At 40.1% G+C, this 21,098-nt stretch overlaps 1 protein-coding gene across 1 annotated transcript; it reads right to left on the bottom strand.

Annotated features, from left to right (window-relative positions):
• Nucleotides 1-16,712: 16,712 nt before the first annotated feature.
• eif5a (eukaryotic translation initiation factor 5A) lies at nucleotides 16,713-20,134 on the bottom strand. The gene is made up of 4 exons (XM_073830517.1): nucleotides 19,944-20,134; nucleotides 19,756-19,860; nucleotides 17,796-17,927; nucleotides 16,713-17,709 (listed from the first exon to the last, which is right to left on the bottom strand). Exons 1-4 carry the CDS (start codon nucleotides 20,109-20,111, stop codon nucleotides 17,647-17,649), a joined length of 468 nt encoding a protein of 155 aa, XP_073686618.1. The 5' UTR covers nucleotides 20,112-20,134; the 3' UTR covers nucleotides 16,713-17,646.
• Nucleotides 20,135-21,098: the final 964 nt, after the last annotated feature.

A 21,098-nucleotide genomic window follows, 5' to 3' on the forward strand; every position in this document is an offset into this window, starting at 1 on the left:
TAGACTCACCAAATTTGCTGTTGATCGGAGTAAATCTCTAGGAGGAGTTCGTTCAAGTATGATGCCTGAAAATGGCAAAAATGACACAAATTTTGCTAAGAAAATTAATAATAACCGACTTCCTGTTGGGTTTCGGATTTTGTCCCAGGAGGCTTTTTTGTAGGTATTGGTGAGTTACATGTGTGTACCGATTTTCATGCATGTACGTGAATCATAGCTGAAAGCGCACACCGCGGAACGTGTAAAGGTGGCGCTATCGAGCCGTTTTGCCACACCCATCTCTGAAACCCATATCAGACATCCATTTTCGCCAGGTTTGATGTGTGTGCAAAGTTTCATGAGTTTTCGGGTATGTTTAGGCCCTCAAAAATGCGATTCATTCCGGAGAAGAAGAAGAATAATAATAATTAAAGCTGCGAGCAGCGATGAACGGGCCCTCGCACCCGGGCTCACCGCCGACCGGTGGCTTCAGGAAATCAGCAAACGGTGGGCAGTATGCTTTTAATACAGTAAATATAGAAAAAATCTGTCATAAGTCATTTAAATGTGCCAAACTTGCTGCTGAAAGATGGTGGCGCTATGCCTGTAACTAATTATTGGCATGTAGATGTGTTCAGGCCATCACTATTATCAAACATATGAAGTTTGGTGCAGATTGACCTTGGTATGTTTGAGTTAGTGAAAGATATGATATATCCTGCTGCCAACAAGTGGCGCTATGATAATATCTGAATATTGGTCTTTAGGTGTCTTCAGGCCAGGACTCTTACCAAACCTGTGAATTTTGTGGCAGATCAGACATTTTATGGCTAAGTTATAACAACTCAATGAAAACTCAAGATCTTCACAATTTAACATCTCTAAGGCCTCAAGATCAGACTGACCAAATATAATGTTGATTTAATTAAATGCAATCAATGCAAGGACTTCAGATAATGCCAACTGTGAACCAATATGCTAAATTTTCCCTATACTCTGATGATGATGATAAGAACATGATTCATGACGATAACAAAATGTTATTATTGCTTGCTTTACGTCCACCACTTCTGCTTAAATGTCATCGTTACCTATCTGTACAATTTCTGTGTGGATATTGCTTTGCTGGTGACTCCTCCTGTTATAAGACATCACTCTTAAGCGCTACATAACTAAGAATCAATAAGGAAGACGGTGCCCAGTTGGCATATGCATTCACAGTAACCCTCTGCTAGTTTGGATTTAAAGTTTACAGAATTGAAAGGGTTAGACTTTAAAATCAACACACAGACACATACACACAAAATATAAAATGTTGCCATTCAGTTTTATTTGTTAGCATTAACTATATTAGTTAACATGACCAATAAATAAATAGCATTTATTAATGTTAATTAATATTAAGCGAAAAAAGTATTCATATATAATTTATGTACTGTGAATTAACATGAACATGCACACAGTTCATGTGGGTGTACAGCAATACACAATAAAGTGCTCTATAAACGCTTCATTCTTTCAAAATATCTTTAAAAACAAGTTGAGTATTGAAAGGGGCGATATATATATCTCATCTTATAATTTTATAATTTTCAGATGTTTTGAACAGATAACAGCAAAGCTTGTTTTGTTGTCCAAGTTTGTCTTGAAGTTGTTAATTTAAATTTTATATTCAATAAATAACACTATGAAAATAAATGTCTATCAATGAAGATAAATCGCTAATGCTAAAAGTTTAATTTTTCTTAATCTTTTGCTATGTGACTGAATAGGACAAGTTCATGGTATAGTTCAGTAAAAAAATAAAAAAATAAAAAAACAACAACTGCAAAATACAAACAATGAAAGACTTAGGGATCCTTTATATTTTCTCAAAATATCAGACTCTCAAAGATCAGACGTATTTATTTCGATTACACTATATATATATATATATATGTGCATTTCTCAAAGATGGTCTATAAGCAAGATAGCATGTTTCACTTTCTACCCCTCTCTCCCTTTCTGCCTCTCACCCCTCCCCCCTGCAATAATGAGCTTCTCTGTGCCTGACTCAACGCACACACATACTGTAGAGACATTCACCAGAGTGACAGCAGGTTTCTGAGTTCTTTTTTAAATTTTCTTTAATTCATAGAAGCTTGTATACATTTTTTATTTCCAGCACTTGCTCAGAATGATTAGATCTCTGTGTGAAAAAAGTTTTAAAGAGTTTGGATGCTGCACTTTAAAGATATAAAAATATTTTTTACTATATCTTTAAAAAATCACCACGTCCACACCGTTCAAGATATCCAAAATCCGGTCGCAATTTAACATCTTCAGAATCTTCTCTTCATGTTAAAAAAGTTTGGTGTGAACAGCTGGTTGTTCTTAGAAGTAGTGTGCATTTGTTTACAGCCTGATTTTTCCAAAAATCCACATTCAAATCAAAATAGCCGGCTTCCTGTTGGTCTCAGCTAATGAGTTTGATTTAGAAAGTTGTCCAAATTGATGAGATTAATATATGTACAGAGTTTGGTGACTGTAGGAAAAACTAACCCCCCAACTTTTGTCAAAAGATGGCGCTATAGAGTGCCTGCTCCACACCCATTTATGACCTTTTGCCAGTGTCTAACTATCATTAATATTGATGTGTGTGTTGAGTTTCATGAAATTCTAAGCATGTTAACTGCCTCGAAAAGACAGGAATCTAATTTTAAAGTTTGACATGTTGCCATGGCAACAGCATTCGATTTATCATCGACCCCTTTACATATTCTCATCGGCCGTGTTTTGACATGATTTTGATGAAGTTTAAAGAAAATCGAGTAAAATTAAGAGGCTGATTTCAAAGCATTTTGAAAATGACACACTTCCTGCTGCCAGTTGGTGGCGCTATAACTTTGACTCTTAATAGTCACATTTATGGAATCTGCATCATACAACGAACAAACTGGTGAAGTTTCATCAGAATCAGGCAATGTGGTCAACAGTTATTAGACACTTCCTGTTTCTCATTTCTCGCCATAACTTTGTCGCCTTGCCACGGCCAAACCATTCGAGATATCAAAAATCTCCTCGCAATTTAGCATCCCCAATGTCTTGAGATCATGCTGACCGAGTTTGGTGACAATCCCATGGAATTCCTGGGAGGAGTACGTTAAATTCCAGAGCATGCGCTTTTTAAACAGCCCTAAATATCTCACTTCCTGTTGCGTGGAGCCTATGACATAGAGTACAAAAGTTGTTTGGCTCAGTGAGATCTATATGTGTACCGAGTTTCATATCAATACATGCAAGTATGTGTGCGCAGTACATCAAGTTTTCAAACTGTGTTTCAGGGGGCGCTGTAGAGGCCCTGAACCACGCCCGGGTCCCAGCCTCTTTGGCGTCCTGATGGCCGCAGATTCCGACGTGTGTGCAAATTTTCAAGAGTTTTTGAGTATGTTAAGGCCCCCAAAAGTGCCCGGAAGGTTGAAAAAAAGAAAAAAAAAAAAAAAAAAAAAAATAATAACCCTTAGAAGAACAATAGGGCCTTCGCCCTTTTGGGCTCGGGCCCTAATTAAAGCTGCAAGCAGCGATGAACGGGCCCTCGCACACGGGCTCACCGCCGACCGGTGGCTTTAGGAACACAGCAAATGGTGGGTAGTATGCTTTTAATACAGTAAAAATAGGAGAAATATGTCAAAGTCACTTAAATGTGCCAAATTTCCTGCTGCCAACTGGTGGCGCTATGCCTATAACTGATTATTGGCATGTAGATGTGTTCAGGCCACCACTTTCATCAAACATATGAAGTTTGGTGCAGATTGACCTTGGTATGTTTGAGTTAGTGAAAGATATGATATATCCTGCTGCCAACAGGTGGCGCTATGATAATATCTGAATATTGGCCTTTAGGTGTCTTCAGGCCAGGACTCTTACCAAACCTGTGAAGTTTGAGGCAGATCGGACATTTTATGGCTGAGTTATAACAACTTCTATGTCCATGGCGAAACATCAAACTTTGTCACGCCGCCACGGACACGCCCTTTAACGAAAACTCAAGATCTTCGCAATTTAACATCTCTAAGGCCTCTAGATCAGACTGACCAAATATAATGTTGATATCATTAAATCTCTAGGAGGAGTTTGATACAAGTCATTTCCTGTTGCCAACAGGTGGCGCTGTGATTATAATAGAATATTGGCCTTCAGATGTGTTCAGGCCAGGACTCTTATCGAATATGTGAAGTTTGAGGCAAATCGGACATTTTATGGCTGAGTTATAACAAGTTTTATATCCATGGCGAGACCTCGAAATTTGTCAGGCCGCCACGGACACGCTCTTTACCGAAAACTCAAGATCTTCACAATTTAACATCACTAAGGCCTTTATATTAGACTGACCGATTTTGGTGTTGATCTGTATAAATCTCTAGGAGGAGTTGGTTGTAGAGTACAGCATGACACTTCCTGTTGCCAGCAGGTGGCGCTATGACTATAACTGAATATGGATATGTAGATGTCATCAGGTCAGGAGTGTTATCACACATGTGAAGTTTGGGACAGATCGGACATTTTATGCCTAAGTTATAGCAACTTCCTTTTTCATGGCGAAACATCGAAATTTGCGAGGCCGCCACGGACACGCCCTTCGATGAAAACTCTAGATCTTCACAATTTAACGTCACAAAGGGCTTTAGATTAGACTCACCAAATTTGCTGTTGATCGGAGTAAATCTCTAGGAGGAGTTCGTTCAAGTACCACGCCTGAAAATGGCAAAAATGACACAAATTTTGCTAAGAAAATTAATAATAACCGACTTCCTGTTGGGTTTCGGATTTTGTCCCAGGAGGCTTTTTTGTAGGTATTGGTGAGCTACATGTGTGTACCGATTTTCATGCATGTACGTGAATCATAGCTGAAAGCGCACACCGCGGAACGTGTAAAGGTGGCGCTATCGAGCCGTTTTGCCACACCCATCTCTGAAACCCATATCAGACATCCATTTTCGCCAGGTTTGATGTGTGTGCAAAGTTTCATGAGTTTTCGGGTATGTTTAGGCCCTCAAAAATGCGATTCATTCCGGAGAAGAAGAATAATAATAATAATTAAAGCTGCAAGCAGCGATGAACGGGCCCTCGCACACGGGCTCACCGCCGACCGGTGGCTTTAGGAACACAGCAAATGGAGGGTAGTATGCTTTTAATACAGTAAAAATATGAGAAATATGTCAAAGTCACTTAAATGTGCCAAATTCCCTGCTGCCAGCTGGTGGCGCTATGCCTATAACTGATTATTGGCATGTAGATGTGTTCAGGCTGGCACTTTCATCAAACATATGAAGTTTGGTGCAGATTGACCTTGGTATGTTTGAGTTAGTGAAAGATATGATATATCCTGATGCCAACAGGTGGCGCTATGATAATATCTGAATATTGGCCTTTAGGTGTCTTCAGGCCAGGACTCTTACCAAACCTGTGAAGTTTGAGGCAGATCGGACATTTTATGGCTGAGTTATAACAACTTCTATGTCCATGGCGAAACATCAAACTTTGTCACGCCGCCACAGACACGCCCTTTAACGAAAACTCAAGATCTTCGCAATTTAACATCTCTAAGACCTCTAGATCAGACTGACCAAATATAATGTTGATATCATTAAATCTCTAGGAGGAGTTTTATACAAGTCATTTCCTGTTGCCAACAGGTGGCGCTGTGATTATAATAGAATATTGGCCTTCAGATGTGTTCAGGCCAGGACTTTAATCGAACATGTGAAGTTTGAGGCAAATCGGACATTTTATGGCTGAGTTATAACAAGTTTTATATCCATGGCGAGACCTCGAAATTTGTCAGGCCGCCACGGACACGCCCTTCAACGAAAACTCAAGATCTTCACAATTTAACATCACTAAGGCCTTTATATTAGACTGACCGATTTTGGTGTTGATCTGTATAAATCTCTAGGAGGAGTTGGTTGTAGAGTACAGCATGACACTTCCTGTTGCCTGCAGGTGGCGCTATGACTATAACTGAATATGGATATGTAGATGTCATCAGGTCAGGAGTGTTATCACACATGTGAAGTTTGGGACAGATTGGACATTTTATGCCTAAGTTATAGCAACTTCCTTTTTCATGGCGAAACATCGAAATTTGCGAGGCCGCCACGGACACGCCCTCCGATGAAAACTCTAGATCTTCACAATTTAGCGTCACAAAGGGCTTTAGATTAGACTCTGAAAATTTGGCGTTGATCCGAATAAATCTCTAGGAGGAGTTCGTTCAAGTACGAGGCCTGAAAATGGCAAAAATGACACAAAATTTGCTGAGAAAATTAAAAATAACCGACTTCCTGTTGGGTGTCAAATTTTGCTCCAAGAGGCTTTTTTGTAGGTATTGGTGTGTTACATGTGTGTACCGATTTTCGTGCATGTACGTGAATCACAGCTGAATGCGCACACCGCGGAACGTGTAAAGGTGGCGCTGTCGAGCCATTTTGCCACACCCACTTCTGCAACCCATATCAGACGTAAATTTTCGCCAGGTCTGATGTGTGTGCGAAGTTTCATGAGTTTTCGGGTATGTCTAAGCCCTCAAAAATGCGATTCATTTTGGAGAAGAATAATAATAATAATAATAATAATAATAATAATTAAAGCTGCAAGCAGCGATGAACGGGCCCTCGCACACGGGCTCACCGCCGACCGGTGGCTTAGGAACACAGCCAAGGGTGGGCAGTATGCTTTTAATACAGTAAAAATAGGAGAAATATGTCAAAGTCACTTAAATGTGCCAAATTTCCTGCTGCCAGCTGGTGGCGCTATGCCTATAACTGATTATTGGCATGTAGATGTGTTCAGGCTGGCACTTTTATCAAACATATGAAGTTTGGTGCAGATTGACCTTGGTATGTTTGACTTAGTGCAAGATATGATATATCCTGCTGCCAATAGGTGGCGCTATGATAATATCTGAATATTGGCCTTTAGATGTCTTCAGGCCAGCACTTTTACCAAACATGTGAAGTTTGAGGCAGATCGGACATTTTATGGCTGAGGTATAATAACTTCTATGTCCATGGCGAAACATCAAACTTTGTCAAGCCACCAAGGACACGCCCTTTGACGAAAACTCAAGATCTTCACAATTTAACATCTCTAAGGCCTCTAGATCAGACTGTCCAAATATAATGTTGATATCATTAAATCTCTAGGAGGAGTTTGGTACAAGTCATTTCCTGATGCCAACAGGTGGCGCTGTGATTTTAATAGAATATTTGCCTTCAGATTGGTTCAGGCCAGGACTTTAATCAAACATGGGAAGTTTGAGGCAAATCGGACATTTTATGGCTGAGTTATAACAAGTTTTATATCCATGGCGAGACCTCGAAATTTGTCAGGCCACCACGGACACGCCCTTCAACGAAAACTCAAGATCTTCGCAATTTAACATCACTAAAGCCTTTTTATTAGACTGACCGATTTTGGTGTTGATCTGATTAAATCTCTTGGACGAGTTTGTTGCAGAGAACAGCATGACACTTCCTGTTGCCAGCAGGTGGCGTTATGAGTAAAACTGAATATGGGCATGTAGATGTCATCAGGTCAGGAGTGTTATCACACATGTGAAGTTTGGGACAGATCGGACATTGTATGCCTGAGTTATAGCAACTTCCTTTTTCATGGCGAAACGTCGAAATTTGCCAGGCCGCCACGGACACGCCCTCCGATGAAAACTCTAGATCTTCGCAATTTAACGTCACAAAGGGCTTTAGATTAGACTCACCAAATTTGCCGTTGATCCGAATAAATCTCTAGGAGGAGTTCGTTCAAGTATGACGCCTGAAAATGGCAAAAATTACACAAATTTTGCTAAGAAAATTAAAAATAACCGACTTCCTGTTGGGTGTCAAATTTTGCTCCAAGAGGCTTTTTTGTAGGTATTGGTGAGCTACATGTGTGTACCGATTTTCGTGCATGTACGTGAATCACAACTGAAAGCGCACACCGCGGAACGTGTAAAGGTGGCGCTATCGAGCCATTTTGCCACACCCACTTCTGCAACCCATATCAGACGTAAATTTTCGCCAGGTCTGATGTGTGTGCGAAGTTTCATGAGTTTTCGGGTATGTCTAAGCCCTCAAAAATGCGATTCATTTTGGAGAAGAATAATAATAATAATAATAATAATAAACGAAGCAGATCCAATAGGGTCCTCACACCATCGGTGCTCGGGCCCTAATAATAAACGAAGCAGATCCAATAGGGTCCTCACACCATCGGTGCTCGGGCCCTAATTAAAGCTGCAAGCAGCGATGAACGGGCCCTCGCACACGGGCTCACCGCCGACCGGTGGCTTTAGGAACACAGCAAATGGTGGGTAGTATGCTTTTAATACAGTAAAAATAGGAGAAATATGTCAAAGTCACTTAAATGTGCCAAATTTCCTGCTGCCAGCTGGTGGCGCTATGCCTATAACTGATTATTGGCATGTAGATGTGTTCAGGCCACCACTTTCATCAAACATATGAAGTTTGGTGCAGATTGACCTTGGTATGTTTGAGTTAGTGAAAGATATGATATCCTGCTGCCAACAGGTGGCACTATGATAATATCTGAATATTGGCCTTTAGGTGTCTTCAGGCCAGGACTCTTACCAAACCTGTGAAGTTTGAGGCAGATCGGACATTTTATGGCTGAGTTATAACAACTTCTATGTCCATGGCGAAACATCAAACTTTGTCACGCCGCCACAGACACGCCCTTTAACGAAAACTCAAGATCTTCACAATTTAACATCTCTAAGGCCTCTAGATCAGACTGACCAAATATAATGTTGATATCATTAAATCTCTAGGAGGAGTTTGATACAAGTCATTTCCTGTTGCCAACAGGTGGCGCTGTGATTATAATAGAATATTGGCCTTCAGATGTGTTCAGGCCAGGACTCTTATCGAATATGTGAAGTTTGAGGCAAATCGGACATTTTATGGCTGAGTTATAACAAGTTTTATATCCATGGCGAGACCTCGAAATTTGTCAGGCCGCCACGGACACGCCCTTTACCGAAAACTCAAGATCTTCACAATTTAACATCACTAAGGCCTTTATATTAGACTGACCGATTTTGGTGTTGATCTGTATAAATCTCTAGGAGGAGTTGGTGGTAGAGTACAGCATGACACTTCCTGTTGCCAGCAGGTGGCGCTATGACTATAACTGAATATGGATATGTAGATGTCATCAGGTCAGGAGTGTTATCACACATGTGAAGTTTGGGACAGATCGGACATTTTATGCCTAAGTTATAGCAACTTCCTTTTTCATGGCGAAACATCGAAATTTGCGAGGCCGCCACGGACACGCCCTCTGATGAAAACTCTAGATCTTCACAATTTAACGTCACAAAGGGCTTTAGATTAGACTCACCAAATTTGCTGTTGATCGGAGTAAATCTCTAGGAGGAGTTCGCTCAAGTACGACGCCTGAAAATGGCAAAAATGACACAAATTTTGCTAAGAAAATTAATAATAACCGACTTCCTGTTGGGTTTCGGATTTTGTCCCAGGAGGCTTTTTTGTAGGTATTGGTGAGATACATGTGTGTACCGATTTTCATGCATGTACGTGAATCATAGCTGAAAGCGCACACCGCGGAACGTGTAAAGGTGGCGCTATCGAGCCGTTTTGCCACACCCATCTCTGAAACCCATATCAGACATCCATTTTCGCCAGGTTTGATGTGTGTGCAAAGTTTCATGAGTTTTCGGGTATGTTTAGGCCCTCAAAAATGCGATTCATTCCGGAGAAGAAGAATAATAATAATAATTAAAGCTGCAAGCAGCGATGAACGGGCCCTCGCACACGGGCTCACCGCCGACCGGTGGCTTTAGGAACACAGCAAATGGTGGGTAGTATGCTTTTAATACAGTAAAAATAGGAGAAATATGTCAAAGTCACTTAAATGTGCCAAATTTCCTGCTGCCAGCTGGTGGCGCTATGCCTATAACTGATTATTGGCATGTAGATGTGTTCAGGCCACCACTTTCATCAAACATATGAAGTTTGGTGCAGATTGACCTTGGTATGTTTGAGTTAGTGAAAGATATGATATATCCTGCTGCCAAGAGGTGGCGCTATGATAATATCTGAATATTGGCCTTTAGGTGTCTTCAGGCCAGGACTCTTACCAAACTTGTGAAGTTTGAGGCAGATCGGACATTTTATGCCTGAGTTATAACAACTTCTATGTCCATGGCGAAACATCAAACTTTGTCACGCCGCCACGGACACGCCCTTTAACGAAAACTCAAGATCTTTGCAATTTAACATCTCTAAGGCCTCTAGATCAGACTGACCAAATATAATGTTGATATCATTAAATCTCTAGGAGGAGTTTGATACAAGTCATTTCCTGTTGCCAACAGGTGGCGCTGTGATTATAATAGAATATTGGCCTTCAGATGTGTTCAGGCCAGGACTCTTATCGAATATGTGAAGTTTGAGGCAAATCGGACATTTTATGGCTGAGTTATAACAAGTTTTATATCCATGGCGAGACCTCGAAATTTGTCAGGCCGCCACGGACACGCCCTTTACCGAAAACTCAAGATCTTCACAATTTAACATCACTAAGGCCTTTATATTAGACTGACCTATTTTGGTGTTGATCTGTATAAATCTCTAGGAGGAGTTGGTTGTAGAGTACAGCGTGACACTTCCTGTTGCCAGCAGGTGGCGCTATGACTATAACTGAATATGGATATGTAGATGTCATCAGGTCAGGAGTGTTATCACACATGTGAAGTTTGGGACAGATCGGACATTTTATGCCTAAGTTATAGCAACTTCCTTTTTCATGGCGAAACATCGAAATTTGCGAGGCCGCCACGGACACGCCCTTCGATGAAAACTCTAGATCTTCACAATTTAACGTCACAAAGGGCTTTAGATTAGACTCACCAAATTTGCTGTTGATCGGAGTAAATCTCTAGGAGGAGTTCGTTCAAGTACCACGCCTGAAAATGGCAAAAATGACACAAATTTTGCTAAGAAAATTAATAATAACCGACTTCCTGTTGGGTTTCGGATTTTGTCCCAGGAGGCTTTTTTGTAGGTATTGGTGAGCTACATGTGTGTACCGATTTTCATGCATGTACGTGAATCACAGCTGAAAGCGCACACCGCGGAACGTGTAAAGGTGGCGCTATCGAGCCGTTTTGCCACACCCATCTCTGAAACCCATATCAGACGTCCATTTTCGCCAGGTTTGATGTGTGTGCAAAGTTTCATGAGTTTTCGGGTATGTTTAGGCCCTCAAAAATGCGATTCATTCCGGAGAAGAAGAATAATAATAATAATTAAAGCTGCAAGCAGCGATGAACGGGCCCTCGCACACGGGCTCACCGCCGACCGGTGGCTTTAGGAACACAGCAAACGGTGGGCAGTATGCTTTTAATACAGTAAATGTAGGAAAAATAGATCAAAGTCACTTAAATGTGCCAAACTTCCTGCTGCCAGCTGGTGGCGCTATGCCTATACCTGATTATTGGCATGTAGATGTGTTCAGGCCAGCACTTTCATCAAACATATAAAGTTTGGTGCAGATTGACCTTGGTATGTGTGATTTAGTGCAAGATATGATATATCCTGCTGCCAATAGGTGGCACTATAATAATATCTGTATATTGGCCTTTAGATGTCTTCAGGCCAGGACTCTTACCAAACATGTGAAGTTTGAGGCAGATCGGACATTTTATGGCTGAGTTATAACAACTTTTATGTCCATGGCGAAACATCAAACTTTGTCAGGCCGCCATGGACACGCCCTTTAACGAAAACTCAAGATCTTCACAATTTAACATCTCTAAGGCCTCGAGATCAGACTGAGCAAATATAATGTTGATATCATTAAATCTCTGGGAGGAGTTTGGTACAAGTCATTTCCTGTTGCCAACAGGTGGCGCTGTGATTATAATAGAATATAGGCCTTCAGATTGGTTCAGGCCAGGACTCTTATCGAACATGTGAAGTTTGAGGCAAATCGGACATTTTATGGCTGAGTTATAACAAGATTTATATCCATGGCGAGACCACGAAATTTGCCAGGCCGCCACGGACACGCCCTTCAACGAAAACTCAAGATCTTCGCAATTTAACATCGCTAAAGCCTTTTTATTAGACTGACCGATTTTGGTGTTGATCTGATTAAATCTCCAGGAGGAATTTGTTGCAGAGTACAGCATGACACTTCCTGGTGACTGCAGGTGGCGCTATGAGTAAAACTGAATATGGGCATGTAGATGTCTTCAGGTCAGGAGTGTTATCACACATGTAAAGTTTGGGGCAGATCGGGCATTTTATGCCTGAGTTATAGCAACTTCCTTTTTCATGGCGAAACATCGAAATTTGCGAGGCCGCCACGGACACGCCCTCTGATGAAAACTCTAGATCTTCGCAATTTAACATCACAAAGGGCTTTAGATTAGACTCACCAAATTTGGTGTTGATCCGAATAAATCTCTAGGAGGAGTTCGTTCAAGTATGACGCCTGAAAATGGCAAAAATGACACAAATTTTGCTAAGAAAATGAATAATAACCGACTTCCTGTTGGGTTTCGGATTTTGTCCCAGGAGGCTTTTTTGTAGGTTTTGGTGTGTTACATGTGTGTACCGATTTCCGTGCATGTACGTGAATCACAGCTGAAAGCGCACACCGCTGAACGTCTAAAGGTGGCGCTGTCGAGCCATTTTGCCACACCCACTTCTGAAACCCAAATCAGACGTAAATTTTCGCCAGGTTTGATGTGTGTGCAAAGTTTTGTGAGTTTTCGGGAATGTTTAGGTCCTCTAAAATGCGATTCACTTTGGAGAAGAATAATAATAATAATTAAAGCTGCAAGCAGCGATGAACGGGCCCTCGCACACGGGCTCACCGCCGACCGGTGGCTTTAGGAACACAGCAAATGGTGGGTAGTATGCTTTTAATACAGTAAAAATAGGAGAAATATGTCAGTCACTTAAATGTGCCAAATTTCCTGCTGCCAGCTGGTGGCGCTATGCATATAACTGATTATTGGCATGTAGATGTGTTCAGGCCACCACTTTCATCAAACATATGAAGTTTGGTGCAGATTGACCTTGGTATGTTTGAGTTAGTGAAAGATATGATATATCTTGCTGCCAACAGGTGGCGCTATGATAATATCTGAATATTGGCCTTTAGGTGTCTTCAGGCCAGGACTCTTACCAAACCTGTGAAGTTTGAGGCAGATCGGACATTTTATGGCTGAGTTATAACAACTTCTATGTCCATGGCGAAACATCAAACTTTGTCACGCCGCCACAGACACGCCCTTTAACAAAAACTCAAGATCTTCGCAATTTAACATCTCTAAGGCCTCTAGATCAGACTGACCAAATATAATGTTGATATCATTAAATCTCTAGGAGGAGTTTGATACAAGTCATTTCCTGTTGCCAACAGGTGGCGCTGTGATTATAATAGAATATTGGCCTTCAGATGTGTTCAGGCCAGGACTCTTATCAAATAGGTGAAGTTTGAGGCAAATCGGACATTTTATGGCTGAGTTATAACAAGTTTTATATCCATGGCGAGACCTCGAAATTTGTCAGGCTGCCACGGACACGCCCTTTACCGAAAACTCAAGATCTTCACAATTTAACATCGCTAAGGCCTTTATATTAGACTGACCGATTTTGGTGTTGATCTGAATAAATCTCTAGGAGGAGTTGGTTGTAGAGTACAGCATGACACTTCCTGTTGCCTGCAGGTGGCGCTATGACTATAACTGAATATGGGCATGTAGATGTCTTCAGGTCAGGAGTGTTATCACACATGTGAAGTTTGGGACAGATAGGACATTGTATGCCTGAGTTATAGCAACTTCCTTTTTCATGGCGAAACATCGAAATTTGCGAGGCCGCCACGGACACGTCCTCTGATGAAAACTCTAGATCTTCACAATTTAACGTCACAAAGGGCTTTAGACTAGACTCAGCAAATTTGGCGTTGATTCGAATAAATCTGTAGGAGGAGTTCGTTCAAGTACGACACCTGAAAAAGGCAAAAATGACACAAATTTTGTTGAGAATATTAATATTAACCGACTTCCTGTTGGGTTCCGGATTTTGCTCCAAGAGGCTTTTTTGTAGGTTTTGGTGTGTTACATGTGTGTACCGATTTCCGTGCATGTACGTGAATCACAGCTGAAAGCGCACACCGCTGAACGTCTAAAGGTGGCGCTGTCGAGCCATTTTGCCACACCCACTTCTGAAACCCAAATCAGACGTAAATTTTCGCCAGGTTTGATGTGTGTGCAAAGTTTTGTGAGTTTTCGGGAATGTTTAGGTCCTCTAAAATGCGATTCACTTTGGAGAAGAAGAAGAATAATAATAATAATAATAATAATAATAAACGGAGCAGATTCAATAGGGTCCTCACACCATCGGTGCTCGGGCCCTAATAATAATAATAATAAACGGAGCAGATTCAATAGGGTCCTCACACCATCGGTGCTCGGGCCCTAATAATAAACGAAGCAGATCCAATAGGGTCCTCACACCATCGGTGCTCGGGCCCTAATAATAAACGAAGCAGATCCAATAGGGTCCTCACACCATCGGTGCTCGGGCCCTAATAATAATAAACGAAGCAGATCCAATAGGGTCCTCACACCATCGGTGCTCGGGCCCTAAAAATGTACACATCTTACATCTTAATGCATTGTTTCTCCTTCTGAAGCATCAGTGAGCTTCAGAAAGATTCAAACTTTTTGTAATAGTGGCATCGAGTTCCTCAGTTGTTCTCAGTGTGAAACAAAGATCAGAAAATCAGCCATTGCTGGAAAGGGTTCAAACTCACAAAAATGCTGAAAAACCAAATAATTTGTGGGATTAATTTGAAGGATTTTTTTTGAAGAACAACAGGCAGTTTAATTTCGGACAAACAAGGGACTCATGAACAACTATCTCTAAAAAAAAAAAAAAAAAAAAAAAAAAAAAAAAACAGCTGTGGATTATTCAGGTAACAACACAGTGTTAAAGGTGCCATAGAATGCATTTATACAATATTTTAAATTGTTCTCTGATATCTACATAGAAGGTATATGGCATAGGAAAGGGCAAAACATCTCCAGAAATGGTTTTACAGGTCCATTTACAACCCTAGGATTTGTCCCTAGAATGAAATGCTGTTATTGCCTTATTTGAAAGGTTCATGGATATTAATGAGCTCTGCTCTTATTGGTTGTTTCACAGAGCTGCTCATCTCTATAGATTGCACACGGATAAAAATATATATTAAATGACTGAGCTCTAGCCGCTTTTAATATGTGGTTTGTTGAATCTGCCGTTTCTTGTGGACTATATACAGTATAAACATCTTTTATGTGAAATACCTTATTAAGGTCAGTACTAAATAAAAAAACATGCATTTTGTATGATCCCTATTATTTTGGTAAAATAATTAACATTTTGCAGATTTTGAAAGGTGTATGCAAAATTTTAACTTCAACTGTATGTGACGAACTTTTAACTGATTCTTTGAAAACAAACTTATTCATGGAAATTGTTAATTTGCATGTAGAGTGATAAATTTGTGCATTATTTAAAAAAAAAAAATCTTTTCAATTTCAAAGCCACCATGGCTTTAATAATCAGTTATTTTATTTCAGGTTATATTTTTGCGCATGCGCAATCTCTAGTATTGTTTACATACACCTGCTACATGGCTCTGTAGATAGTGTATATGGAATTAGCTGGCTTACCTTACAATTATCATAACAATAACCACAAATAGGCTATTCAAACATTCACATGTACACACAAAACTCAATAGAGTTGGTAGGGAGAGACTAGGATCTGCTTACCTACTAAGGAAGCATGAGTCATCCTTACATCATTGTGCAGACATACCAAGACAAAACTGGGTGAGGCCTCAGCAAAAATATGGGCACAACCTGATATGCCAGTTATTAGGCAGATTTCTGCTTTTGAACAATTTAAACAAGCACATATTCCTATTCATATACAATCTTCTTAGTGTTGCTCAGCTACACAACTAAAAAACGTATCCATTTTAATTATTCACACAAAGATGTGACTCAACTTTGACTTTAAAAAGCACTCTGCGAGAGCCAGTTAGTAGATGAGGTTTGAGTGATTGAATAGACTGCAGTGCCACATGTCTTCAATACTGAACTGCAATACTTTCATTTAGTCGTCTGGGCACCAAGCCACAAACGGGAAATGAGTGTTTAGCTCCACCCATGCAGAGGATTTGGCAGCCCAACCCAACAAAGCTTGCTGTCTTTCTTTCCCAGTTACGGTCACATCATTTTGCCCACTTATCGAAGTTCTTTAATCTGTAATGTAACATTTAAGACCATACAATAAAGTTAAACAAACGTTTTATACATGAATGATATAAAAATGTATTTTACCTTGTTTGAGAACATAAACACTGCAGTGATGAACCCAAAACAACACCATCAAAATAGACTTGTTTATGTAATATGTATATAATTACATAAACTAATAAAAATAATGAGCACCTTATTCAATGGAGTTCTCCTGAATGACCACAGACAAGTTAGACTACATAAATTTTCCACAAATTTACACAAGATATTCTTTCACCACAGACTGTTAAATTTTAGCAGATGAAGAGACACCTTTAACCAGCCTTCTGGATCTTGTTTTAATACTGATCAGGTGTGCTATAAAAACAAAAAAATGAAAAGGTAATCTATTAAGTTTTTATTTTTTGCTCTCTCCAGTCAGGTGACAAAGGCCTCGAGTGAACAAAGGAAGATTAGAACTCACAAAGGTTTAGTCCTCAAGCTCATTCTGGGGCAGCACTGATAAGAGCCTACCTGGAGACAAAATCAGGCTTCAACACTTTATTTAAGGTCATCAACGACAGCCAAAATCAAGCTGGCTGCTATTGTGTTACAGAGGTATTCGCACATGGCCATCACATCCTTTCCACTTCTGAACAATTAGAGACTGGCATTTAAGGGGACATTTTGCTGGATTTTATTTCTCGGTCAAAGCGGTTTTTACTTCAGAAGGTACTTTTGAAGTACTGCAAGTACAAAGGAAGTGCCGACTACCAGTGTGCATCTCACTTTGGGGAGGGAAAAGGGCATTCAAATTAAGAGAAATTAACTATAGAGCCAGTACGGCATAGATTATGTAAAGAGAAAAGTATGGCACCCAGAGAGGGAGAAGAAAAAAAAGGAAAAAAAAAACAAAGTTCAGTGTCAGTTGGGGTTTCCTCTCTTCGCAAAACCTTGCGTAAATCCTGCACACTAACTGCTATTAAGAAATTCAAGAATACAAAAGAAGAATAAATGGATCCCATCATTTAACATTCAGGAATGTAAGTGGTTAAAAACTTGAGAGGAAGGGGGGGAAAAAAAAAAAAAAAAAAAAAAGGTTGAGGGGGTTAACACACTGACAATATTAAACCTTAATACCCGAGAGAATGCCAACTGACCCGACAAGTCCAGCACAGTATTGGAAGGAGAAGAAAAAAGGAATACAATCACAACAAAAAATATTTGAGGTTGCTTGTGAAGGCCATAGCTTTGGTGACAAATAAAACCAAAAAAACAAATGCAAGAGATTTGTTAAAGTGTAGCATGTTGCAGCCTGAGCAGCCCAGTCTTTCTTCCTATTTGGTCATGGGTTTGACAGCCACTGCAGATTCTTCGCCCATAGCTGAAAGCACAGTAACCTGCCAAACAAAGAAAACAATGAGCGGGTTACAATGACAATCAGCAGCTTAACGTCTACTGTGTTCATTCGAACGCATGCACTTACCAACATCTCTTCACCAGCGGCAAATTTGTTTTCGATTTCTTTGCCCAGGTCACCTTCTGGCACACGCAGGTCCTCGCGCACGTCACCATTGTCCATCATAAGAGAGAGGAACCCCTCGCTGATGTCAACCACCTAGGAGGGCAAAAGAAAACTTATTTTATACAGAACATCAAGCTAAAGTCAGAAGATAAAGTGTGAAAAGCTAATATATCATTGCTTTATTGCCCTGGGGAAAAATATCCTTATCAGGCAACCAATTAAGTTAAAATGAGTCGCTACAAAATTACAGTACGAAAATAAAACAAAGTGTAACAAGCGGCAATGAACCATTATATTGTAATTATAAATAAATATACTGTGATTATGTACTGAGTAAAGTTAGTACATAATAAAAAAAAAAATTAGTATTTTTAGTCAATGCTATATATATACACACACACACACACACACACACACACAAGTGTGTACATGTATACATACACACACAGATAGATACAGATATATATATATATATATACACACACATACATACATACAAGTATTGTGTGTACATGTGTGTGCTTATATATATGGTGTAAGTTTATTTATATACAATACAATTTTATATACACATGCAATAGAGATGCATGGATGAGCTCAAACGTCACCCATATCCACAGCTTTAAATAAATTATTCACCCACCCGCATATTGTTATATTATAGTTATACTACATATTACAGTTATTCTAATTCTCAGTTTTGCATGATGGTATGATGGATGGTTCATTTTAAAAGAAGATCGTTTCAACTGATCTGCACATCACTGCACACTTACATATGCTTAATTGCTTGTGCTTTTAAGTCAAATCCATGCCAAAAAGAATAACGTTAACTGACATCTGAAAGTGACTCTCCGCAACCTCTGATGAAATCGGTTGGGTTTTCTCTGAAATTAGAGCGGTTCTGAACTTACTATTTGAACGCATGCTGGATCCTTGGACTAAAAAGTTAACCGGGGATCACTCAATTTCTGATCGTAAAAATCTGCCTTTTATTTTTAAGGTATTGTTTGCGTTATAATGTACTGATTCGATTTAGGCCTAATCACTAATAATTATTATTTTACCACTCTGCGTGCCTCCCCTGACATGCTCTCACGTATGAACAGGCAGCATCTGGGGTGAAGGAGTGAACAACGGTCCTGACCACATCACTGTGTTTAATGGGCGGTTTGAGGGAATTTGCATTTATTCACATGCGATTAAATTGGCTGTTCACGTGGTGGACTGTCATGATTTTGGCTAGTGGATGACACTACTGAATAATGCACATCAGAGGGGAATAAGAAGTGGATAAACGCAAACCCGACTAATGTGCTACACAACTGCATAACAATACTCTCTAGCATTAACACAGCCGTAACTCCCTTCAAACTTTATCTGGAATGTCAGTTTCTGTCGCTGCAACTTCTCAAACAGGCGAACGTGTGCAAATTCTCAACTCAAATTTATATTTGAGTATAAGTATTTCGTATACATGTAAGGTTATATGAAGTATATTTATATACAATACAGTAGTCAACATTTGAAGTGGATCAAAAAAGTTAATCAAAGTTGTCCTAAGACTATTGTTTTGGTTTTAGGACAACTTAAAAGGTTTTCATCCATTTCAAAATGTTGACTACTATATGACAGTTTCTATCTATTGATCCATCGCAAAACGCAGAGTCCAAAAAGCCTCTAATTTTGCCCCAAATACACAGCAAAACAATTTTAACTGCAATAAATTTTACCTTACCTAAAACTAAAATAAAATGACCAAAACATTGTTCAATGCAATCCGCAACAATAACAACGGAAAGCATTATGATATCTGAAAAATCCTGAATAAACTGACTTACATGAACTCCCACTCGAAAGCACATTACACATGCATTTTCCCCTTTAAACCTTGAATTTCACAAAGCCATGCACATCTCACCTGGTAGTCATTTCTTTTGGTGTTAGGCACGTCCATGTTGTGGGTGGAGGGGCAGATATCTTCATACTTCTTATTTGTGAAAATGTCGATTCCAACCAGGTGAACCTGCACAGAAGCATTGGAGCATTTAATAACCAACACTAGAAGGTTAAAAGCAGCCATACAAGAAAGTGATATCAAAATATTACCTTTGCATGACCATGCTTGCCAGTCTTAGAAGTGGACATCTCGACAATTTTGCAGGGGCGACCCTTCAGAACCACGAATCCGTTCTTGCGCAGGGCGCTGCACTGCATGGGATAGGTGGCTGAAGCCCCGGCATCTCCGCTGGTGAAATCAAGATCTGGATCTGCCATGATGGGGATCTAAACAAGGGGCACTGGTTAAAGAGGGACATATGTGAGGCAATAATTATTGATTATAAAAATAAAATAAAAAGTAATCACATTAGAACATCATGGTTAAGTCACGTGCAAATGAGTAAACTTTCCACTGTATGAGTTGGCCACAGTCAAACTAGCAAACTTAATCCAGAGTAGTTTAATAACCATTTACTAAAAAATATTAACCAGCTCTTGTATATCGCAAATCACAAATAAATCGATTTTTGGTGCATTAGCAGCTAAACCTGCCGCATCATGCTGCTCTAATTTCACGACATAACGGATCCGATTCAAATTAGCGACTCAACTCGATCACACTAACAATTGTTTATGTTATCAAATGTATCGTTAAAATACATAAGTCACGAATGACACTTTACAGCTGTTATTTTGCACTCAGTGAACACAAAGACCACGCCGAACCAGGCCAGATGGACACTCTTTTTGCGTTAGGTAACGTTATGTTAATGTAATCATTAACACTCAATTAAAACAGTTACTTCAACTTCGCTGTTTACAGAAAAGCGAGGAGTAAACCGCGCGAAACGTGTTAATTCGCGTGGCGCATGTCAACGTGGTTTCGCCGCTGATCAATGACTCGGCTAAGAAGCTAACGCCCCATTCATCCGTGTAACGAAATATTTGAAACACACATATTACAACAACGACCACGAGTGGTAAACTGTAACTTAACAAACAAAGCGGGCATAATGGGTCTCGCACGGTTCAGTCAAAGTTTCTCACATGTCTCTTTTCAGTTAAAGCACTGCGCGGGGAAAGGCCTCGCTGTGTTCGGTCGCGGCCTGCTCTACAAGCCGCGTTAAACAACCACCGCAATATGCTTTCTCAAGACGACTCGGTTACGTTCAACAGCGAGACGCACTCGTTCGTGTCCGACAGCGTTTTAAACACAACATCAAGGCTGGAAAGTTCTGTGTAATTTTTCGTTACAGTTCAAAC

The sequence above is a fragment of the Garra rufa genome, chromosome 24 (assembly GCF_049309525.1).
Source record: "Garra rufa chromosome 24, GarRuf1.0, whole genome shotgun sequence".
NCBI lineage: Eukaryota > Metazoa > Chordata > Actinopteri > Cypriniformes > Cyprinidae > Garra > Garra rufa.